Consider the following 17,167-nt stretch of genomic DNA (forward strand, 5'->3'; position numbering starts at 1 on the left):
TCAAACTCCTGAGAAATAAACATATAAATGCAGCGGGGAAAGGGAAGTTAAAGGAATACATAAATGTGCTCTTACAGCATAGTCCAACTGCATGGTACAATTTGAACCCGTCCTCCAGAAAAGCTAGCAATACCTTTCAGATGGTAAAGTCAAGTAGAATGCTAATTGTTTGGAATCTGCTAATTTAAAAAAACTGAATGATGAGAAACAAAAATGAATAAAAAGTTCAGTTATTTTACATGGCACGGAGGTCAGAAATCTGAGCCAGCAAAAATAAAGCTGCTCTCTGCAAACCTGCATGCCAGAAGAAAGCAACAACAAGCATGGAGTAGTGACTACAGCTGAACAGCTGGAGAATATGGGAGCATACACAGACATAAGACTCATGATGATTATGGTCAAATGTTTTTTAAAATATTTGTATTGAGGTTTTTAGCATATAAACAGATACAAAAACAGCGTGCCAGCAGATATCACATGCATTAGAAATGAGTCTAACGGTGGAATAATCAGAATGCCAGCATAATCATATCCATACATTTGTCTCATAGTATCGCCCTCTAATTCACAGTATAGTTCAGAGCACGTCCGTTGTAGACAAAAGACGGGTGGTGAGTGGACCCCAAATATCTGAGGCGCGAGGTAGCTGATGCTCCTCAGCAAAGGATTCTAATAGTTCTTTACGGTAAGAAGATCTAGAAGCCACCATTTAGTACGAGGTGCAGCTTTCTTTCCCAATGTATAGCTACCCTACATTTTGCTAGTAGTAGTCCCACCGCTACAAATTTACGATTTTTTGGACTCAACCGCTTAACCGGGCCTAGTAGACACATGTGAGGGGTGCAATCGACTTTTTCCAGTATCACAGCAGACAGTGCCGTTGTCACACTTATCCAAGAACTGCTGAACCAGGGTGCATAGCCAAGTGTAAAAAATCTACTTCTAGTGCCCTACATCTCGGACAGTTTGTGTCGCCCAGCAGTCCGTATCAATGCAGTCTAACTGAAGTGTAGTGCATCTGCTGCAGGTATCTGAAGTGAAAAATACGTAGGTTACAGTTCGGTGTGAATATTCCTGTGAGTGTGAAACCGAACCGACAGTCTTCCAGGGACAGATGTGTGTTTCGAGCAGCATTCCATCTATTTTGTGACAGATTTTGGGTTGGTTGCATGTCTCTGTGCTGTTCCTGGGCTGTTTACCTGCCCAGGCCAATGTGATCATGTGCAAGCAGATGGTCCTAAAGAAGTGTTGTTCTAGCATTACAGGAATGTTAGTAAAAAGTTATAGAAAGCGCTACAATTTTCAAGAGCGCCAATCTGTCTGCTAGAGAGAATGGCATCGTAGACCATCTAGCCACCTGTTCTTCAAGGTTCGTCACAGCTTTCCTGTAGTTCTCACAGATCACCAGGTCGGGGTCTCTGTGGATCCAGGCCCCCAGGTATTTAACAGAGTCAGTGTTCCGTTCCAGGGGAATATCCAGTAAATGCAGTTGTGTGTTAATGGAAAAAAAAAAAAAACTGTTTTTGCCAAGTTTATAGGGAGTCCAGAGTGCCATTTGAAGCATGTGTATTCCTGGAGTATGGGCGCTCGCCAGGGGTTCAAGAGGAAATGTAAACAGAAATGGGAACAAAGGACACCATATGTATTGGCAGCAGTTTCGGCGTGTGCCCATTGGCACGCACTCGTGCCACCGGGTCGGTATATAATAAGCATCCCCCTGTGACTCAATATTGCGAACACATTTGTCCATTCGATGACATGAAAGGCTTTTGAAGCATCCAGTACCGGTGCCTCTGGGGATGAGTCAAGCTGGTGTAGCAGCACGAATAATGTTAACAGACTGTGTATCGTGGATCAGGTGGGTATGAAGCCAGATTGATCCGCCAGTACTAGATTTGTCATTAGTGGTTCGAGTCTAGTGGCCAGTATTTTCGCTTATATTTTGGCATCCGTGTTAATCAGCTAAAGAGGTCTGTTGGATTCGCAATACTCAGGTTGTTTATTGGGACCGTCAGTCCATCTTGGCCTGGCGCTTTGCCATTGGACAGTAAGTGTACAGCTCCCCGAATCTCCTGTTCCGCGATAGGTTGCACAAGATAGTCTTGTTTACCTAGGGATAGCCACGACAGAACCTCATCTTTCAAGTAGTGTGCAGTTGTGGCCAAGACTCTGGTGCTGTATAGGCCCGTGTAGACGTCTGTGAAGGCAGATAGGAAGGTTGGTGTACTATATCAGGGCTCCCCAGCCGAGTCTATGATGTCGATAAAGTGTACAGGTGGAATTCAGTCAATTTGCCAGGTTGCGGCCTAATCAGCCACCCACCACATACGTTCTTGCTATGTGTCGCTGAGAAACACGTTGCAGTTCATTCCCAGCCATTTCATTGTAGTTTGTAAATTTTTCTCTAAAGGCTGCTAGGGTACCAGGCTGGGAGCAGCTTCATAGTTGCACTTTAGTGTCTGAAATGTGCTTTCTATTTTGTTTAATTGCGTATGGATATCTCACAAAACACCGTCTCTCGTGCTTATAGATAGCCCTTAGATAGTGACCTTAAAGGGTTCCCAAAGCGTGTCTGCTCCCTCAACTTCCTATGTTTTTTTTTCTCCAAAAAATTCCATAACGGCTAATCGTAGGCCTTTTCTATATACTTGGTCTGGCAGTTATGATGCCTGAAATTTCCAAGTAAACTGTGTGGGGATATTTGTGAGTACCGCCACTTCCAGTAGGACCGGTGCATGATCCGATAGTTTTGGCTAGATGCTTAACATCTTCTGTCCAGGAGTTCATCTGTCAGGTCACCAGCCAGTAATTCAGGCGGGACCACGAGCCATGCACTGAAGCGGTGAACGTGCCCTCTCACCTGTCGAGTTGCATAGTCTCCATAGGTCTACTAATCCATATTCGCCCATGCCCTCGCCCACAACCATGGCAGTTTGTTTCTCTTGCCAATCAGCACCTGCAGATTTGTCCTGTGATGGGTCCAGATACATGTTTAGGTCACAACCCCATATTATGGCATAGAAGAACAGGGAATGTAATTTGTTCTATAACTCTAAATAAAAGACGGGATCATCCACGTTGGGCCCATAGGTGTTTCCCAGGGTCACTAGTGTACCACAGAGGTTTACCCGCAGGATTGCATATCTACTATGGTCATCAGTTTCAGAATGTTTAACAGTAAAAGGCACCTCTCTTTGAATAAATATCACACCCCTAGAGAGGATGCGGATAGTAGGATCGTCGCACAACAGGTGCCCACCATGTTTTTTGTGTGTTGTGTCAAATGTGGCTCTTTTGAGGAGGGTGTTTTAGATGCAATGCCTGTTCAAGTAGGCTAGTTCCACACATGTTTTACAGGGGTTACTGAGCCAACATACGTTCCAAGTTTAGAGGGGGATACATCCGGATGTTTGGACCACTGCGGTACGATGTGTAAGTGCATCGAGGCGTACTGCAAGTTGTGTAATGGGTGACCGTGCAAGTGCCAATAGGCGGTGTCGGTGTGTCGGAGGCAGCAGTAATGTAGAACATCAACCCCACTATCTTCCCACTTCAGCTTCCCAATCATGCCAGAGGTTGTTTCAAAACCTGAAAAAAGAAATAAAATCATTTAGCTGCAACAAAAAAAAACAACAGTCTCCAGCGTGCGCTGGTGCATATATCGTGAACACATGTGGGTTGTAGCCTCGTATGGGTGGCCAGATGCCAAGCACTCTCCCATTGGCCGGGAGACAGTTGAGATATCAGCCATTGCCGGTCTGTCTTTTGGATCTTGGGGGTCAGGGCATCTGTGAGGGTAGCGGCGATCCGCGGCCTGGGGCTGCAGTTACTATCCTGCCATGAGAGGTGTAGCGTAGAGTGCCTCAGTAGGGTAGGTTGGGTCACAGTCATTGTCCCTTTAACTCCCTCCCACACCTTCGGAACTGGACCTTGTTTTGTGGCACCTCCAATTATAGTGGTATTGTTTGGAGTGTTCATCGGCCCACACAGCAGGCGACGCAATAATCCACAATCGCGTTCTCCCAAGACGTAGAAGGTCAATCATTGTCAGAGACACTTTCAGTGTCAGGACGCTCCCGCTCCCGATGCCATTGGGTGAACCTTTTGAGGGACTCAATTGCTGCTTTAGGTGTTGTAAAAAATCTTTATGGTTCCACAACACTCTATGCTTAGGTGGGCTGGGAACAGCATCGCCTAGGGAGATTCTGCTTTTGGAAACTTCTTTTCGACAGTGAGGAATTATTTGCGGGCTGCCTGCATTGATGCTGCGAAACCCAGGAAGAATGCCACACAGTTTCCATGGTAGATGATGTCTTGCTTTTCACATGCCAATCTGAGTAGTGTATCTGGGTCCCTGTAATTGAGCAGCTTGGCTCTTGTGGGACTTGGGGGAGGCAGATAGGGGCACGGTGCAGTCGTGGTGCCAGAGACTTGTGTGCTCTATCCACTGCCAAACATGCACAAGAGGTTGTCGGAGCAAAAGATATCCGTTAGCAGTGTTTCCATTTTGCAAGGGTTTCTTGACTCCGGGATGCTCATGATACGAAGATTACTGCATCTGGAGCAGGGTTCAAGGCCTTCATTCCTGGGTTTTATTACCGCCAATAATGTTTCCATATTTAAACATTTCGAGGTCATCTTTTTCAAGCCATCTTCGGCTGTAGATATACAGTGTTCCGATGAGGTTATGCAGCCAGTTTGAATGTTTAGTTTTGCAGTTAGGTTATCCATGCGCAGGTTCAAGGCATCTATTTTGCCATCATTGGACTGTAGACTCTGCTGCATGGGAATTAGGGTGGTTTTAAGTGCTGGAGTAGCTTGGCTATCTGGGTCCATATCTTGATCCTTGGCCATAAATTGCGCAATTGCGCCATTCCGCCATTCCGCTGTGCCTCGAAGGTGAGTTGTGACTCGGTCTTGTCTGTTTTCCCCATTGGGGGGTGACGAAAGTTGCGCAGCAGTCCTATTGCCATTCACAGGGCTCCCCCGCCTGCCCTGTCGATCCCGAGTGCAGATGGTGTTGCAGCACCGCCAAGCGTCAGGCTCTGCTGTTTCCTCTCAGCCTGCCCACAATACAGTGTAGAGATCAGTCGCTTTTTTTTTTAATAAAGAAAAACGCTGACTGTGCGACCCGACCACTCGCAGGCAGTGATCAGGGTATGTGCGGGAGTGATTAGTCTTAGCAGGGTAGCATACCCTTCAAGCTTTAGTCACCCTCAGCCGCAAATACAAGGTCAGCTCATGCGGCAGAAGGTACTACAATCACTTATGGGTGATCACATGTATGAAAGGCCGGCAGGAAGTTTTAATCGGGGCTAGTGTCCTACAGGTATCTTCAAAGTTTTGCCCTAGTTCACCTGTCTCAACCTCAAGGGCATACTGGTCGCCATGGGCGATTGGGTTCTCTGCCAATTCCCAGGACGTTGGCATGCTATTTCACTTCGCTTCCTGAGTTTCATGGCCCCTGGATGGCAATGGTTATACCGTGCCAATCATTCATGCGCTCATTTAGGTCTGCCAAACCGACCACACTCCTACGAGGCCTTTTGGCCCTTGATTCTGTCAGAGCTGGGTATGGGCAGCAGTCAGAGGCTCTCACCTATTAAGTAAGTTGCGTTTTCTGTACTTTGTCATCTTTGTTTGTGTATGAGGCCCCCTGGAACACACTGCCAGAATCAATGGTTGGCCTGGGGTGCTGGTCAGGCACTCTCACCCAGCCGACAAGCTATTGGCCCACACTGCACCAGCGCACACCATCAGTGGTCTCACGCGGCCACCAGACACTACTTCCAGTGGTGTCCATGGTGCCACAGGCATCTGCCTGCACTAGCTGGTACTGGGAAAGCAGGCCACCCCTCACGCTGGGATCAGTGCTGTTCTACGCGGCCACAGGCAGTACCTCTCATAAGGGCCACTCCGATCCATCAGGAGCCCGCAGGTCGGGCCTTCGCATCAGAGGTCGGTTTCTGACGCTCTGCGCACTGAGTCCTCGTTGCAATCCAACGGTGTCTGCAGTCTTGGGAGCCATTTTACCCAGGGCAGCCATGCAATGCAGGATCTTCTCATATGTTGTGACCATCCGCACTCTAGCCATCAGCCAAGCTACACACTAGCAGCTGTCATCCCACAGTGCAGCGCCTGCAACTTCCTCCAAGCTTCTAGTCAGGCGCTCCTGAAGCGATCTCTGGTGGCTTAGCTCACACTACCCAGTGCTTCTTGCAGCAGCTTTAAACTGCCTCATCACCTGCAGGGTGGCAGCTTCATAGCAGACATACAATCGCCGTGGCCCACCAAGCGGTCACCATTTTCGGCCCAGTGGCATTCTGCCCAGTCCGCTCAGTGCAAGCAAAAAGTTTGTTATCTGTAGGATCTGGTAACCCGTTTGCAGCTCACGGTTCAGGCTGGCCCAGTGTATGCCTTGGTCTTTGATTGGGGGTAGAATAGATGGCAGGATAAGTGAAGGATTAAGGCTCACGTCCAGAGAAGCTGCACTAAGGTGCAGCCATCTTGCCGTGGGCTCTCTAGCACCCCCCAAATTAGATCAATCTAACTACTTCAAACATCGAATCTGCAGGTTTTGTGCAGTACTGGTATTTAAATAGTGCTTTCAATACCCATTGTGAGACTTACAGCACTTTCTTTATTGTTAAGTGTTGCTGTGTGAATCGCCCTGTTTCACATGTGCAAGTAACAAAGGGCAATCAACATTACTGGAGCAAAAATGTAAACCCAGTAGATGAACTAGAACACGTTTATAATAGAGGTGAACATGTGAGTCAAAATTTAAGGAGAGCCCAGCTAAAGACAAGCTAAGAGTAAAGTCAGATTTATTTCCAAGAATTCCTCTTATAGAAATATTAGATAAATATTTATAAAATAACAAGCAAGAATTCCTGAACTGCTGACTATTGCTATATGCACACATCATAGGATTAGACACTAGATCACGCTCAAGTCAGAACATTATTAAACATCCTATCAGCACAACGAAGAAAGTGCGCTGTGCTACAGTAACAGACTGTCTTTTGTTAAATAATTCATGCATGTGTATAAAATCCAAGCATATAAAATCAATTTAAAATTACAATAAAAGACCTTAAAATAAAAGTCACTCTCCCTACACTCTGGGCCAGAATTCTAAAGTTGCCAACACAATGTATCCACTAAAGGTCTGTGTCCATATGAAACAGAGGTTAGTGAGTTAGTAACATATAATAATAAATTCCACAGTATATACTTTTGTGTAACAATTGCAAATGTTCTGAATAGCGCTGATAAGCTGGAGTGCAATATCAAAATGTCTTCATCTCAAATAAAGTGCTCACTACTTCCGTCCCCGAATATTCTCTGTGCCTTTTGACAATAGGTTGAAGGATCAGTTTTCTTAATTCTATAAAAAATAAACAATCAATCAAGAAGTAACTGAATATTGTATTTCATGTCAAGAACACAAGAAGACCTTGGTTTTGGTGAATTCTGTTCCGATGAACGGTGATTCCCGATATCAGATCAACACCAATGCGTATGTGTAATATTTGAGCTCCAATTGTTTTACTGATCAATAAGGTAAAAAACCTCGAGTCTCCCAGATTTTCAATGGAGGGGCATCACTGATGTTTTTTGGGTAGCAGGCAGTTCCTATCTACCAAGAAGCAAAGCACTCTTGCAGATTCTTAAATTATGGTTTTTACATTTCACATTTTCATTGTTTTAACATAATTGAACACAACAAATCCAAATAGCGAATTGTTAGCAAATTTAACAATTTGACATTAAAGAAGGTCTAGGCGAAATTGATATCTCACTGTTTGTATCGAAAATGAGTGATTTGCCTCCTTCTTAAAGAGAGATTTAAAAAAAAAAAAACACAGAGTACAGGTGTCAGCTAAGAAATCCCAAGAGGTTGTGTCTTATTCAAAGAACAAATCTGGATCACAGAATTTTGGAGAAAGAGAAAATAGCTTTTTCAAACACAATCCACACAACCTGCTCTATTATGGATGTTCAGAAAAAGGGGTTAAACCCAGTAACCCGGGTACGTAAACATATATCAAAAAAGTGGGTCCTACGGGGGAAGTGTAGCCATTGACTTTCTCAACAGTAGTTAAGCAACAAAATCTGCCCCTAGATAAGGCTCGTTATTCAGTTCATATTTTTTATTTTCATCGAACAAAAAATTGCATTATTTTGGAGTACTTTCCCAGAATTATTATTTCGGTGCTTTTAATTTTTGACGGCGCAGTGTAAGTGAATAATGTGGCCATAAAAGTGCACCAGTGATATATATACAAGGTAATATATGCAAATGTGACTGAGAAGGATCATGTGATCTTTTGTTCCACACCCAAAATATGAATGTCAGAGATCCAGTATCAAGTAAAAAAAAAAAAAAACAATCCACATCCAATTTTGCCGATGTTTCAACCCAGATACACGAATAACCGAAAGAGGGTCATCATCAGGACCAGATAACTGTAGAGAAAGCACCCCATTATTCTAAGAATGAATCACAATTAATGGGTTTTTCTTCAAACAGACAAAGCAAGGAAGCGGTGGACAAAAAACGATTTTATAGGATTTCACAATTCTATAGTGTGATCATAGTGAGCCCAAGATCGCCACAAACCACATATTATAATCTATTTTGTGACGCCATTGTAAACCACTAATGATCGTTGTTGAATGAAAACCATAGACTCCAAATTGTCAAAAGGTCGAAATACTTTTCTTAAGTCAGCACAGTAGCCCAACTGCATCCATGGTCGGCCATCACGCTGCAGCGGGACAGATAAGGCTCTATGCTGGGGTCATCAGTAGGATCAACACTGTAGTTCTTCCAGGGGCCACCCCATTCTCAGGCTTGAAGATCTTGTTATATGGTGCCTCTGATATGGACTGCCAAGTTCTGCCAGGGAATGCACAGATTCCTGTGGAGGTGTTCAGAGGAGGGAATGGAGAGTGCTCAAGGACCAGCTGTGGATTTGTTTTTGTTGCCCTGCCTCGAACACTTTTGGGGGAAGGGGAATTAAGGGTCTCGAAGGGCACTTCCTCCTCAAAATCGAGCCTGCGCTTTTAGAGATGCGATCTAGGGTGTGTAGGCTCTGGCAGCTTAGTAGGCTTAGTTAGGTTTTTCCTGCCTGGAGTTGAGGACCTCTGGCAGTTATAGGATGAGGGACGCCTCTGTGGTGTCTGATCTGAATGCTGAGTGAGCCTCTGACATCTGCTTCAACGCTGTCCAAGGTTCTGCTTTCTGGTGTCTTCTTCAGTTGCAACACTGGCCCCTCATGTCAAGAATTAGTTGACAGAGTTCAAAGACATTGGGCAGTAGCGTGCTCGCCATTCAGGATAACTGTTTAGGCTGAGACAAACCCTCTATCGAAGAGGGACCCTAAAGGTCAGTGCCTCTTGAGGCCCAGTTGTGGCTCGATGCCCAGCTTCCAGTTGAACAGTGTGCTGCTTCAGTCGAAAGATACTTCCTAGGGTAAGGTAGTGTCTGATCCTTTTGCGCCAGTGACACCAGTATGACTCGGTGTCGTTTGGGTTTTTGGTCCCTACAGCTTCACAGATAGATGCGCAACAACTTGTTCTTTGAGGTTAGAGGCCTCTCAAGCCGTGAACTTGGGCCCCTTACCCACCTGGACTGTTGTAATGCACAATGGGCCTGCCTGCTCCACCCCCAGTTCGAGAAGAGCTTTGAGCTTGAGGGCTTTGATCCCTAAGATGTTGAGGGTCTCTGGCAATGTCTGGAGCTTCATAGGAGGTCTCCTCATGCAGGAGCAACGGGCAAAGATTACATGCGTTGTGCTTGTAGGACCAGGAGTACTTGGTGTCGCAGGCTAGGAAGAACTGAATGGGCTTGTGTCCCATACCATTTCCCTACAGTCATTCTTCAAGATATGTTGGGGTCATCAACGAACTAGCATCCTCGTGTGCAACACGTCACCGGAACTTCTTAAGAATGAAAAAAGTGCATAGAAGGCTATATGTCCTGCTCTTAAGTGAAGTGGCCTTCAACAACATTAAGTTTGTTTTTCCACAAACATAACCAACTTCAGAAAGTTGGCAAAAAAGGTGGGTGGATCAAAAACAAGCCATTACAAAGTGGATTTCAATCACTCACTATACATAGTCATTCTGTCCATGCAGACTGATCAATCACTTCGACAGGCAACTGGCTTCTTCTTGTAAAAGAAATAAACTTCAACCCCTACTGCCTTCAGATGGTCTTATAAAAAATATCCTTCATTTTTAAAACTAATTCCTCTTTAAAAGATGTTATTTTATATCTCTTAAATAAATTCTTCAGAATACCGAGCATGGGTGGGACTATGTAATGCTTATGATTCAATTGAGACTCCCTTTCCTGTCTGAAACAGCCCATCTTGCCCCGCAACTGGGTTCATTTGTCTATTTATTGTTCCACCTGGAGACTAATCAGCCTATGGCTTTACCCTGATCTCTTGCTATCCTTAAGAATGTGAAGGATCACTTTTCAATGCTCCAGAAGTGAGAAAAGCTTAAGTGTGCTTGAGCTTTTACCTGAATTCTGACCACAAAGGGTTGGCTCACTGCAAATGCGAGGATAAATATGGGTTGGAGACAACTCTATCACCGTTGTCACTGGGTCTACCACTCATTCTCTCAGACAAAGCACAGTCCATCATTTTCACACATTTTCAGAACCTCTAAAAGTAAAAGTAGCACCTTGGTAAAATTTGACTGATGGAAGAAAGACCAGGGACTGAAATGGGAAATATGAACCCTTGAGTAGGGGCGATGTAACTGGAAAAAAAAAACTTTGATACCGCAGTTTATTTATAATACATGGACTTTAATAGTGAATGCACTAGTCAACTGTTCCGTTGCTCAGAGATGATATGTGGACCAAAAATAACTTATCTGATATATCGAAGAAAGTCAATCAATAGGGAGAGACAGATTGTGTGCTGATTGATCCTGATATGAACTTTCACATTTTCCACCCAAAATTACAATTGTCTCCAATAACCAACACTCCACTACCAATTGGCTTTTGTGTGCCCAAGTACTTGCACTATCCCTCTACAGTAGAAAGACTATCCAAACATTAGAAAAATCACGGTAGATGTGCAGTACTATGCATGGAGAATCAGATGGAAGAATATTTTGTTCAAAACCTTGACGTGGCCTGGGTTAACACAAGGAAGACAGAGGAAACAAATGGTATTTCACAGTTTTTAAAACTCTACGTAATAATGTTGCTACCGGCCACAGGATTAAAACAACGTTAAATAACGTTTTTTGCGTAAATGGGCAAAAGGGTAGCTTCAACACTTCTAGCTCAAATAAATTATATTGTGCTGCACTAAATGGACATCAGAATGTCCAGTGCTACTGTTTTATGCTTACTTAGGCTGTTGGTCCGGTCTGCTCGGCTGCTCTCTCCCAATACCGACGAGGCCCTCAGCGGATAGAAGATAGATTGTCTTGGCAGACCTGGGAGGAAGGGTTAGGATGAAAAGAGACCTTGGTAAAACAACTCCACATTCTTAAAAAAAGAGGAGTACAGCAACATCAGAGATACCTATGGAGAGAGAGAACTCATGACAGTCCCGCTCTATCATGACATCAGAAACTTAACCCCTTTCTTAAATCTCCATATCACAATTAAAACCACTTAAGAAACTTACCCTCTTATTCTCTCTGCTCCCATAGATTCAAGCACTATAGCTCATATCTTTCTCTGTACTCCACCTCAAAACTTTGTTTCCAGAAAGAACACAAGATGCAACTGGAGACAGTCTTTTTCTAGCCAACCTGGAAAACCAGGACACTATCTTCAAAAAAGTGTGAAAGACAGAGCCCATGGTCATGGGCCTCTTTAGGAATCACATTAAATGTAACCCTCCGTCTCCAATGCGGAAAACATAGGCTTTAGGAACCCTTAAACAAATCTAGCTGTCTAAACACACTGTACAACCAAATCAAAATCTGGTGCTGGACACATCAGAGGTTGACATTTCTCTTGCATAAAGAAAACAATACTTTAAATAGTTCCGATTATTGTTGGAGGAAGGAGCAATGATACTCAGAATACTCTGATATATAGCAAAGCTGCATAAGTTTGACAGGGGTCTTGTAGGAAATCATGCAGCTTGTTGTGGGATTTAAAATGAAGAGGTCCCCAATGATGCTGATGCCGATTTACTTCTCTGATTCACACAAGTTTGCATGTCGTTTTGCAAAAGTCTGTTTACTGAGTTAAATCTGTGAAGTAAGTGAAGAAAATGCTTCGTAGCTTGTATGTTGTTTATTAAATGCATATGAATGTATAAATCATCTCTGAGAGCTCCGACAGAACATGTCTCCCCTCTCAGATCACAAACATTGTTTTTTCATATTTACAAGTACATTTCAACTAATGCCTAGCAACTGCAACTAACATTCTACAGTAGAATAACTAACCCCAACTCAGCCACATAAGTCTAAATGAGCAAAGTGCCTAAACGACATGCTCAGACTTGTGTGTAAGTTCTACATTGACATTTTTTTACGACATGAACAAATGAACCACCCAAAATCTGCTACATACATGTAACAAATACATAACTACTCAAACTATGTATATTATTTAAAAAAAAAAAAACGTCAAAACAACAGCCAAAATCATTGCTGTGCCTCAAGGATAGGAAGTAAGAGGTAATACCTATATTGATAATCATAACGTTTTTCACTTTATTGACGAAATCTCCAGGTTACATTACATATTCTATTGCTTCCACGTACTGGTGTTTCATGACGATCTCTGCCACGTTGATCCGTTACCGCCTTCATGTCTGAATGACACCCCCTGGCCGCTCACAGTTAACTTGCACACTGGAATCCAATCGCAGTTTCAACACTTTGGACTTATTCAACCACTTGTTTCCGTGCACCCTAATGACGTTTCCACATACCAGTTCCACCCTCACAGAATCTGAGAATTTGGGACTACCTTTCTTAACAAAGGTTGGCAACTTGATAGATACCCAGTCAACTTCTGATATGGAGGACACCTTTACCCCTTTTTTTATCAAAATAAGTTGTTGAGCATATTGTTTTCTTTTTACATTGAGTTTGATAATGTCAGAGCAGTCCCCAACCAGCATCTGTTTGAACAATTTGGACATCCACCCTGGTCTAACTTGTGTATTAGGTTTTCTCCCTTTAAGTGCTTCAAATGGGGAAGCAGACAGACAGACAGTGAAAAGCACGACGGGTGCAACTGCACCAGTCGCACACCTGCAACACCGCCGGCTCCATTCGGAGCCGGCTTCAGTGTTGCAGGCCACTTTCCCGCTGGGCCGGCGGGCACTATTTTGGCTAGCGCCCGCCGGCCCGGCGGGAAAGTCAGAATGGCCCCAGCGGTCTTCCGACCGCGGAGCGGCCATATGGCGGTTCCAGCCAGGCGGGCGGCGACCGCCGCCCGCCTCGGTTGGAATGAGGCCCTAAGTGTTTAACAGAACCTTCCTTCAGAAATGATTTAACATCTTAAGACACAAATTGTACTCCATTGTCCGATACTATCTCTTCTGGGAATCCTTTGTTCATAAATATGTGCCTTAAAAATATTACCAGTGATTTGGGATTAGGTTCTTGTACAAATTTCATATAAGGCCATTTTGAATAATAATCAATTATGGCATAAGCATAATGTAGATTGTAGTTGAGAGAATGAAACGGTCCCACTAAATCAACTCCTAGTTTCCTCCATGGACCCAAAGGGCACTCGATCGGAATAAGGGGTGGCGTCACTGTTTTAAGGGTTTTGTCAAAATTGGAACAAATAGTGCAGTTTCTTACAACTGTTTAATTTCATTGTCTATACGCGGTCACCAAAAACTATCACATATTCTTCTTTTAGCCAATGTGGCACCCAAATGGCCCTCATGAGCTTTTTCCATAATGGTATGCTTCAGTTCCTCTAGTGGAATGAGTTTATCATATCTCATGAGTACACCATTCTCAATGGTCAACTCATCTGAAACTTTCCAGAAAGGTTGAACACTTACCGCCATGTCTTTCTCATAAGGCCAGTCCCCTTTGACATACCTCATGATTTAGTATAAATCTTTCCGTCTCCAAATTTACCCTTCTCTCCCTCTCTGAGTAAACACACTTGTTCCACCTCAACTGCAGCTATCAAGGAACTTTCATCGTCAACACCTTCATCACAAGAACTACTGGTTTGAATTGGGAATCTTGACAAATAATCAGCTCTAATGTTTTTGCCTCCTGGAATACGTATGACTTCAAAATCATATTGCATCAACATTTTGGCAATGCTGGGAGTTCCCGTTTAGTTGTTGGTTCCACTAAGAACTGAAACCAGTGGTTTATGATCTGTTTGCAATACAAAATGTCTGCCCCATACATAGCTTCTAATTTTCACCCACACACAGGCCAGTAACTCTTTTTCAATAACGAGTAATGCATTTCAGGTTCCTTTAACACTCTGGATGCAGAACCAATTGGGTTTTCAACGCTATCTTTTGTTTGAGTCAAAACTGCACCCACTCCTATGTTACTTGCATCCACTGTGAGACAGCATTGGAGGTGCTGATCATAAGGTTTTAAAACATTTATTTGCCTGGGATAGTTGGATTTTCATTTCCTCAATGCACTTGCACACTCGGAGCCCCACTCAAAACATGTCTTATCTTTCAACATATTAGATATTGGTCTGACCTTTGTTGCATAATCTGGTATAAACTGAGAATAAAAGTTACATATTCCTAAAAAGATTTAACCCCATCTTTATCCTTGGGTGAGGGTGCTGCCTTGATTACGTCAATCAAACCCAGTAGATACCATCAGCACAAATCACATGACCTAAATATTCTACAGATGACTTCTTAAATACACATTTCTCTTGAGAACTATGCCATTAATCATACATTTTTGTAGCACCTGTCTTAAAATGTTTGTTGTGAACTTGTTGATTAGGCACATGAATCAGTACATCATCTTGAAATACTAACACATGAGAATTATCCTTGAGTAATGTGCTCATTATTCTTTGGAAAACCGAAGCCTCAGATGCCATGCCAAAACGCATGTGGCAATATTGGAAAATCCCTAAAGGTGATACAAATGCTGTCAAATTCCTAGACTCTTGATCCAACTCAACCTGATGGTATGCACTTGCCAAGTGTAACTTATTGAAGACCTTGGCATCTTTAGTAGCAGACAACATTTCACTTATCTTAGGGAAGCTGTGCGAGTCCACCCAGAGCTCTTTGTTGAGTGCTCTCAGGTCAACACATTCTCAGTAAACCATTCTTTTTATTTGCCACCACCAAAGGTGAAAGCCATAACGAAGAATCAATAGGCTCAATGATCCCTTTATTACGTAAACTTTCTAATTCCTTCTCCAATTCATCTCTAATACTAAATGGTACACTCCTTATCTTATGTTTAACTGGCGTGGCATTTGCTTTCAATTTGATTTTATGTTTGAACCCCTTTAATCTTCCTAGTTCTAAACGGGAAAAAAGGGAACTCATTAAGTAGATCTTCAATTTCATCCGAATCCCTAAACACCGTAACTTGATCACAAGTACTAGGTCATAAAATCATTCAGAGAAGACACTAGTGAAACCAACCTAAAACGTTCAGGCCTTTTACTGCTATATTGACTTACCCAGATATGTGCCTCCCCCGGAGTTCCAGATTCTCCTCAAAAAAACTTTGAAGTTCAATTCTCCTTCCCTCGCAGGATACAGGAGATCTGTCAGGTGGGTCAACTGTACGCCCCTTCTAATTTTGACAAAACAATTCTTGCATGATCATGGTGATTCTAGCCCCCGAGTCGACTAATAGGCGTAACTGTTGTCCTCCCACTTTTATAATTACATAAGGGTCAACACAATTTTCGGGATCCCCACACTTTACCAGGTCTCCATCAACCACCAGTACCATATCTTGAATCTCTCTAATCAAATTCCTAACCAACCCATCACTCTCTTCCATCACTGACGTTACCATACTGTTCACAAGCTTCTCACTTTGACACACCTTAGCAAAGTGGCCGACTTTGCCACCACTTCTACGTTGAACATTTAAAGCTGGGCAAGACTTCACACTTTTTTGATGTAGGGTATTCCCATACCTAAAACATATTTCTTAGTGTAAAAACTTATGTCATCTTTGTTTCTAACCACGCTAATTCTACCTTATGCTGACTTTTCTTTCTTTTGTTGATTTTATTGAAGATTCAATACTTTTCGCGATGTTAATCGTCTCTGCCAAAGTTGGGTCATCTAAGGAAAGTAACTTCTGTTCGACAGATCTGTCCATCCCTTGACAAATCAATTGGTCTCTGATCAGTTGATCGCCCAAAGGTCCAAACTGACATTCGGCAGCCAAGAATCTCAAAGCATAAAAGTAAGCATCCATATCTTCACCAGTACGCTGATCTCTTTTTTAAAAAAAATTGTGTCTGGAAACCACTAAACTGGCAGGTACAGTAAACTTGTTGCTCATCATTTTCTTTACAGCTATTTTGTATTTGTCCATTTCTTCTTCTTCAACATCTGAATATCCGGTAAATGCTTGAAAATAGCTATTCCTTCAAACTCAATGGAATCAATAAGGAGACATTCTTGCGTTCAGGTCTAAACCGTGCAGCTCCTATTGCTCCTAAGTAGGTTTCAAAAGCATCATACAAATGTCTCCAAGCTATATGTGGTTCTCCAGGGCTTTCTAAAAATGGTGGAGGTGGGTTGACAGATTGCATATTTCACTTTGTCTTTGATATACCTTCTTGCTCTTTGTTAATGTCAAAAGAACCTGTATATCTTTAAAACACTTTTGTAAACAAACTAATGTTCCTTGCTTTTGTCTAAGTCTACAAATATCAGGATAAGATTTTCCTGTCACAAACTGTTTGTTTTTGTTCATTTCTGTGTAATGGTATTGTGTCCAGCACCTTCACATTAAGGCACTGGACTAACCAACATGATAGTTAAAAAAAAAAATCCTGTGCGTGGACATTTTTCTACAGCTGTAGCACTGCCTCTCGGAAGCGCCACCTCTAAAATGGCCTACGTTTGAATTTGTTTCTACAGTGAGTAGATAGTCTTTCCTCAATCGACGCTTATACTCACTATGTGAAGACGTTGCAGGCACGCTTCCCAACACACTTTGA

At 43.1% G+C, this 17,167-nt stretch overlaps 1 protein-coding gene across 5 annotated transcripts in view; it reads right to left on the reverse strand.

Annotated features, from left to right (window-relative positions):
- Positions 1-17,167, reverse strand: part of LOC138261647 (uncharacterized) — a 40,842-nt gene that overhangs the window by 5,392 nt on the left and 18,283 nt on the right. For 3 of the 5 annotated variants that reach the window (XM_069210812.1, XM_069210813.1, XM_069210814.1), the window contains exon 3: positions 11,389-11,475. The exons of the other annotated variants lie outside the window; for them this stretch is intronic. In XM_069210812.1, coding sequence (XP_069066913.1) covers positions 11,389-11,475 — 87 coding nt within the window. The remainder of the gene's footprint in view (positions 1-11,388; positions 11,476-17,167) is intronic. 5 annotated transcript variants of the gene reach the window in all.

The sequence above is a fragment of the Pleurodeles waltl genome, chromosome 10 (assembly GCF_031143425.1).
Source record: "Pleurodeles waltl isolate 20211129_DDA chromosome 10, aPleWal1.hap1.20221129, whole genome shotgun sequence".
NCBI lineage: Eukaryota > Metazoa > Chordata > Amphibia > Caudata > Salamandridae > Pleurodeles > Pleurodeles waltl.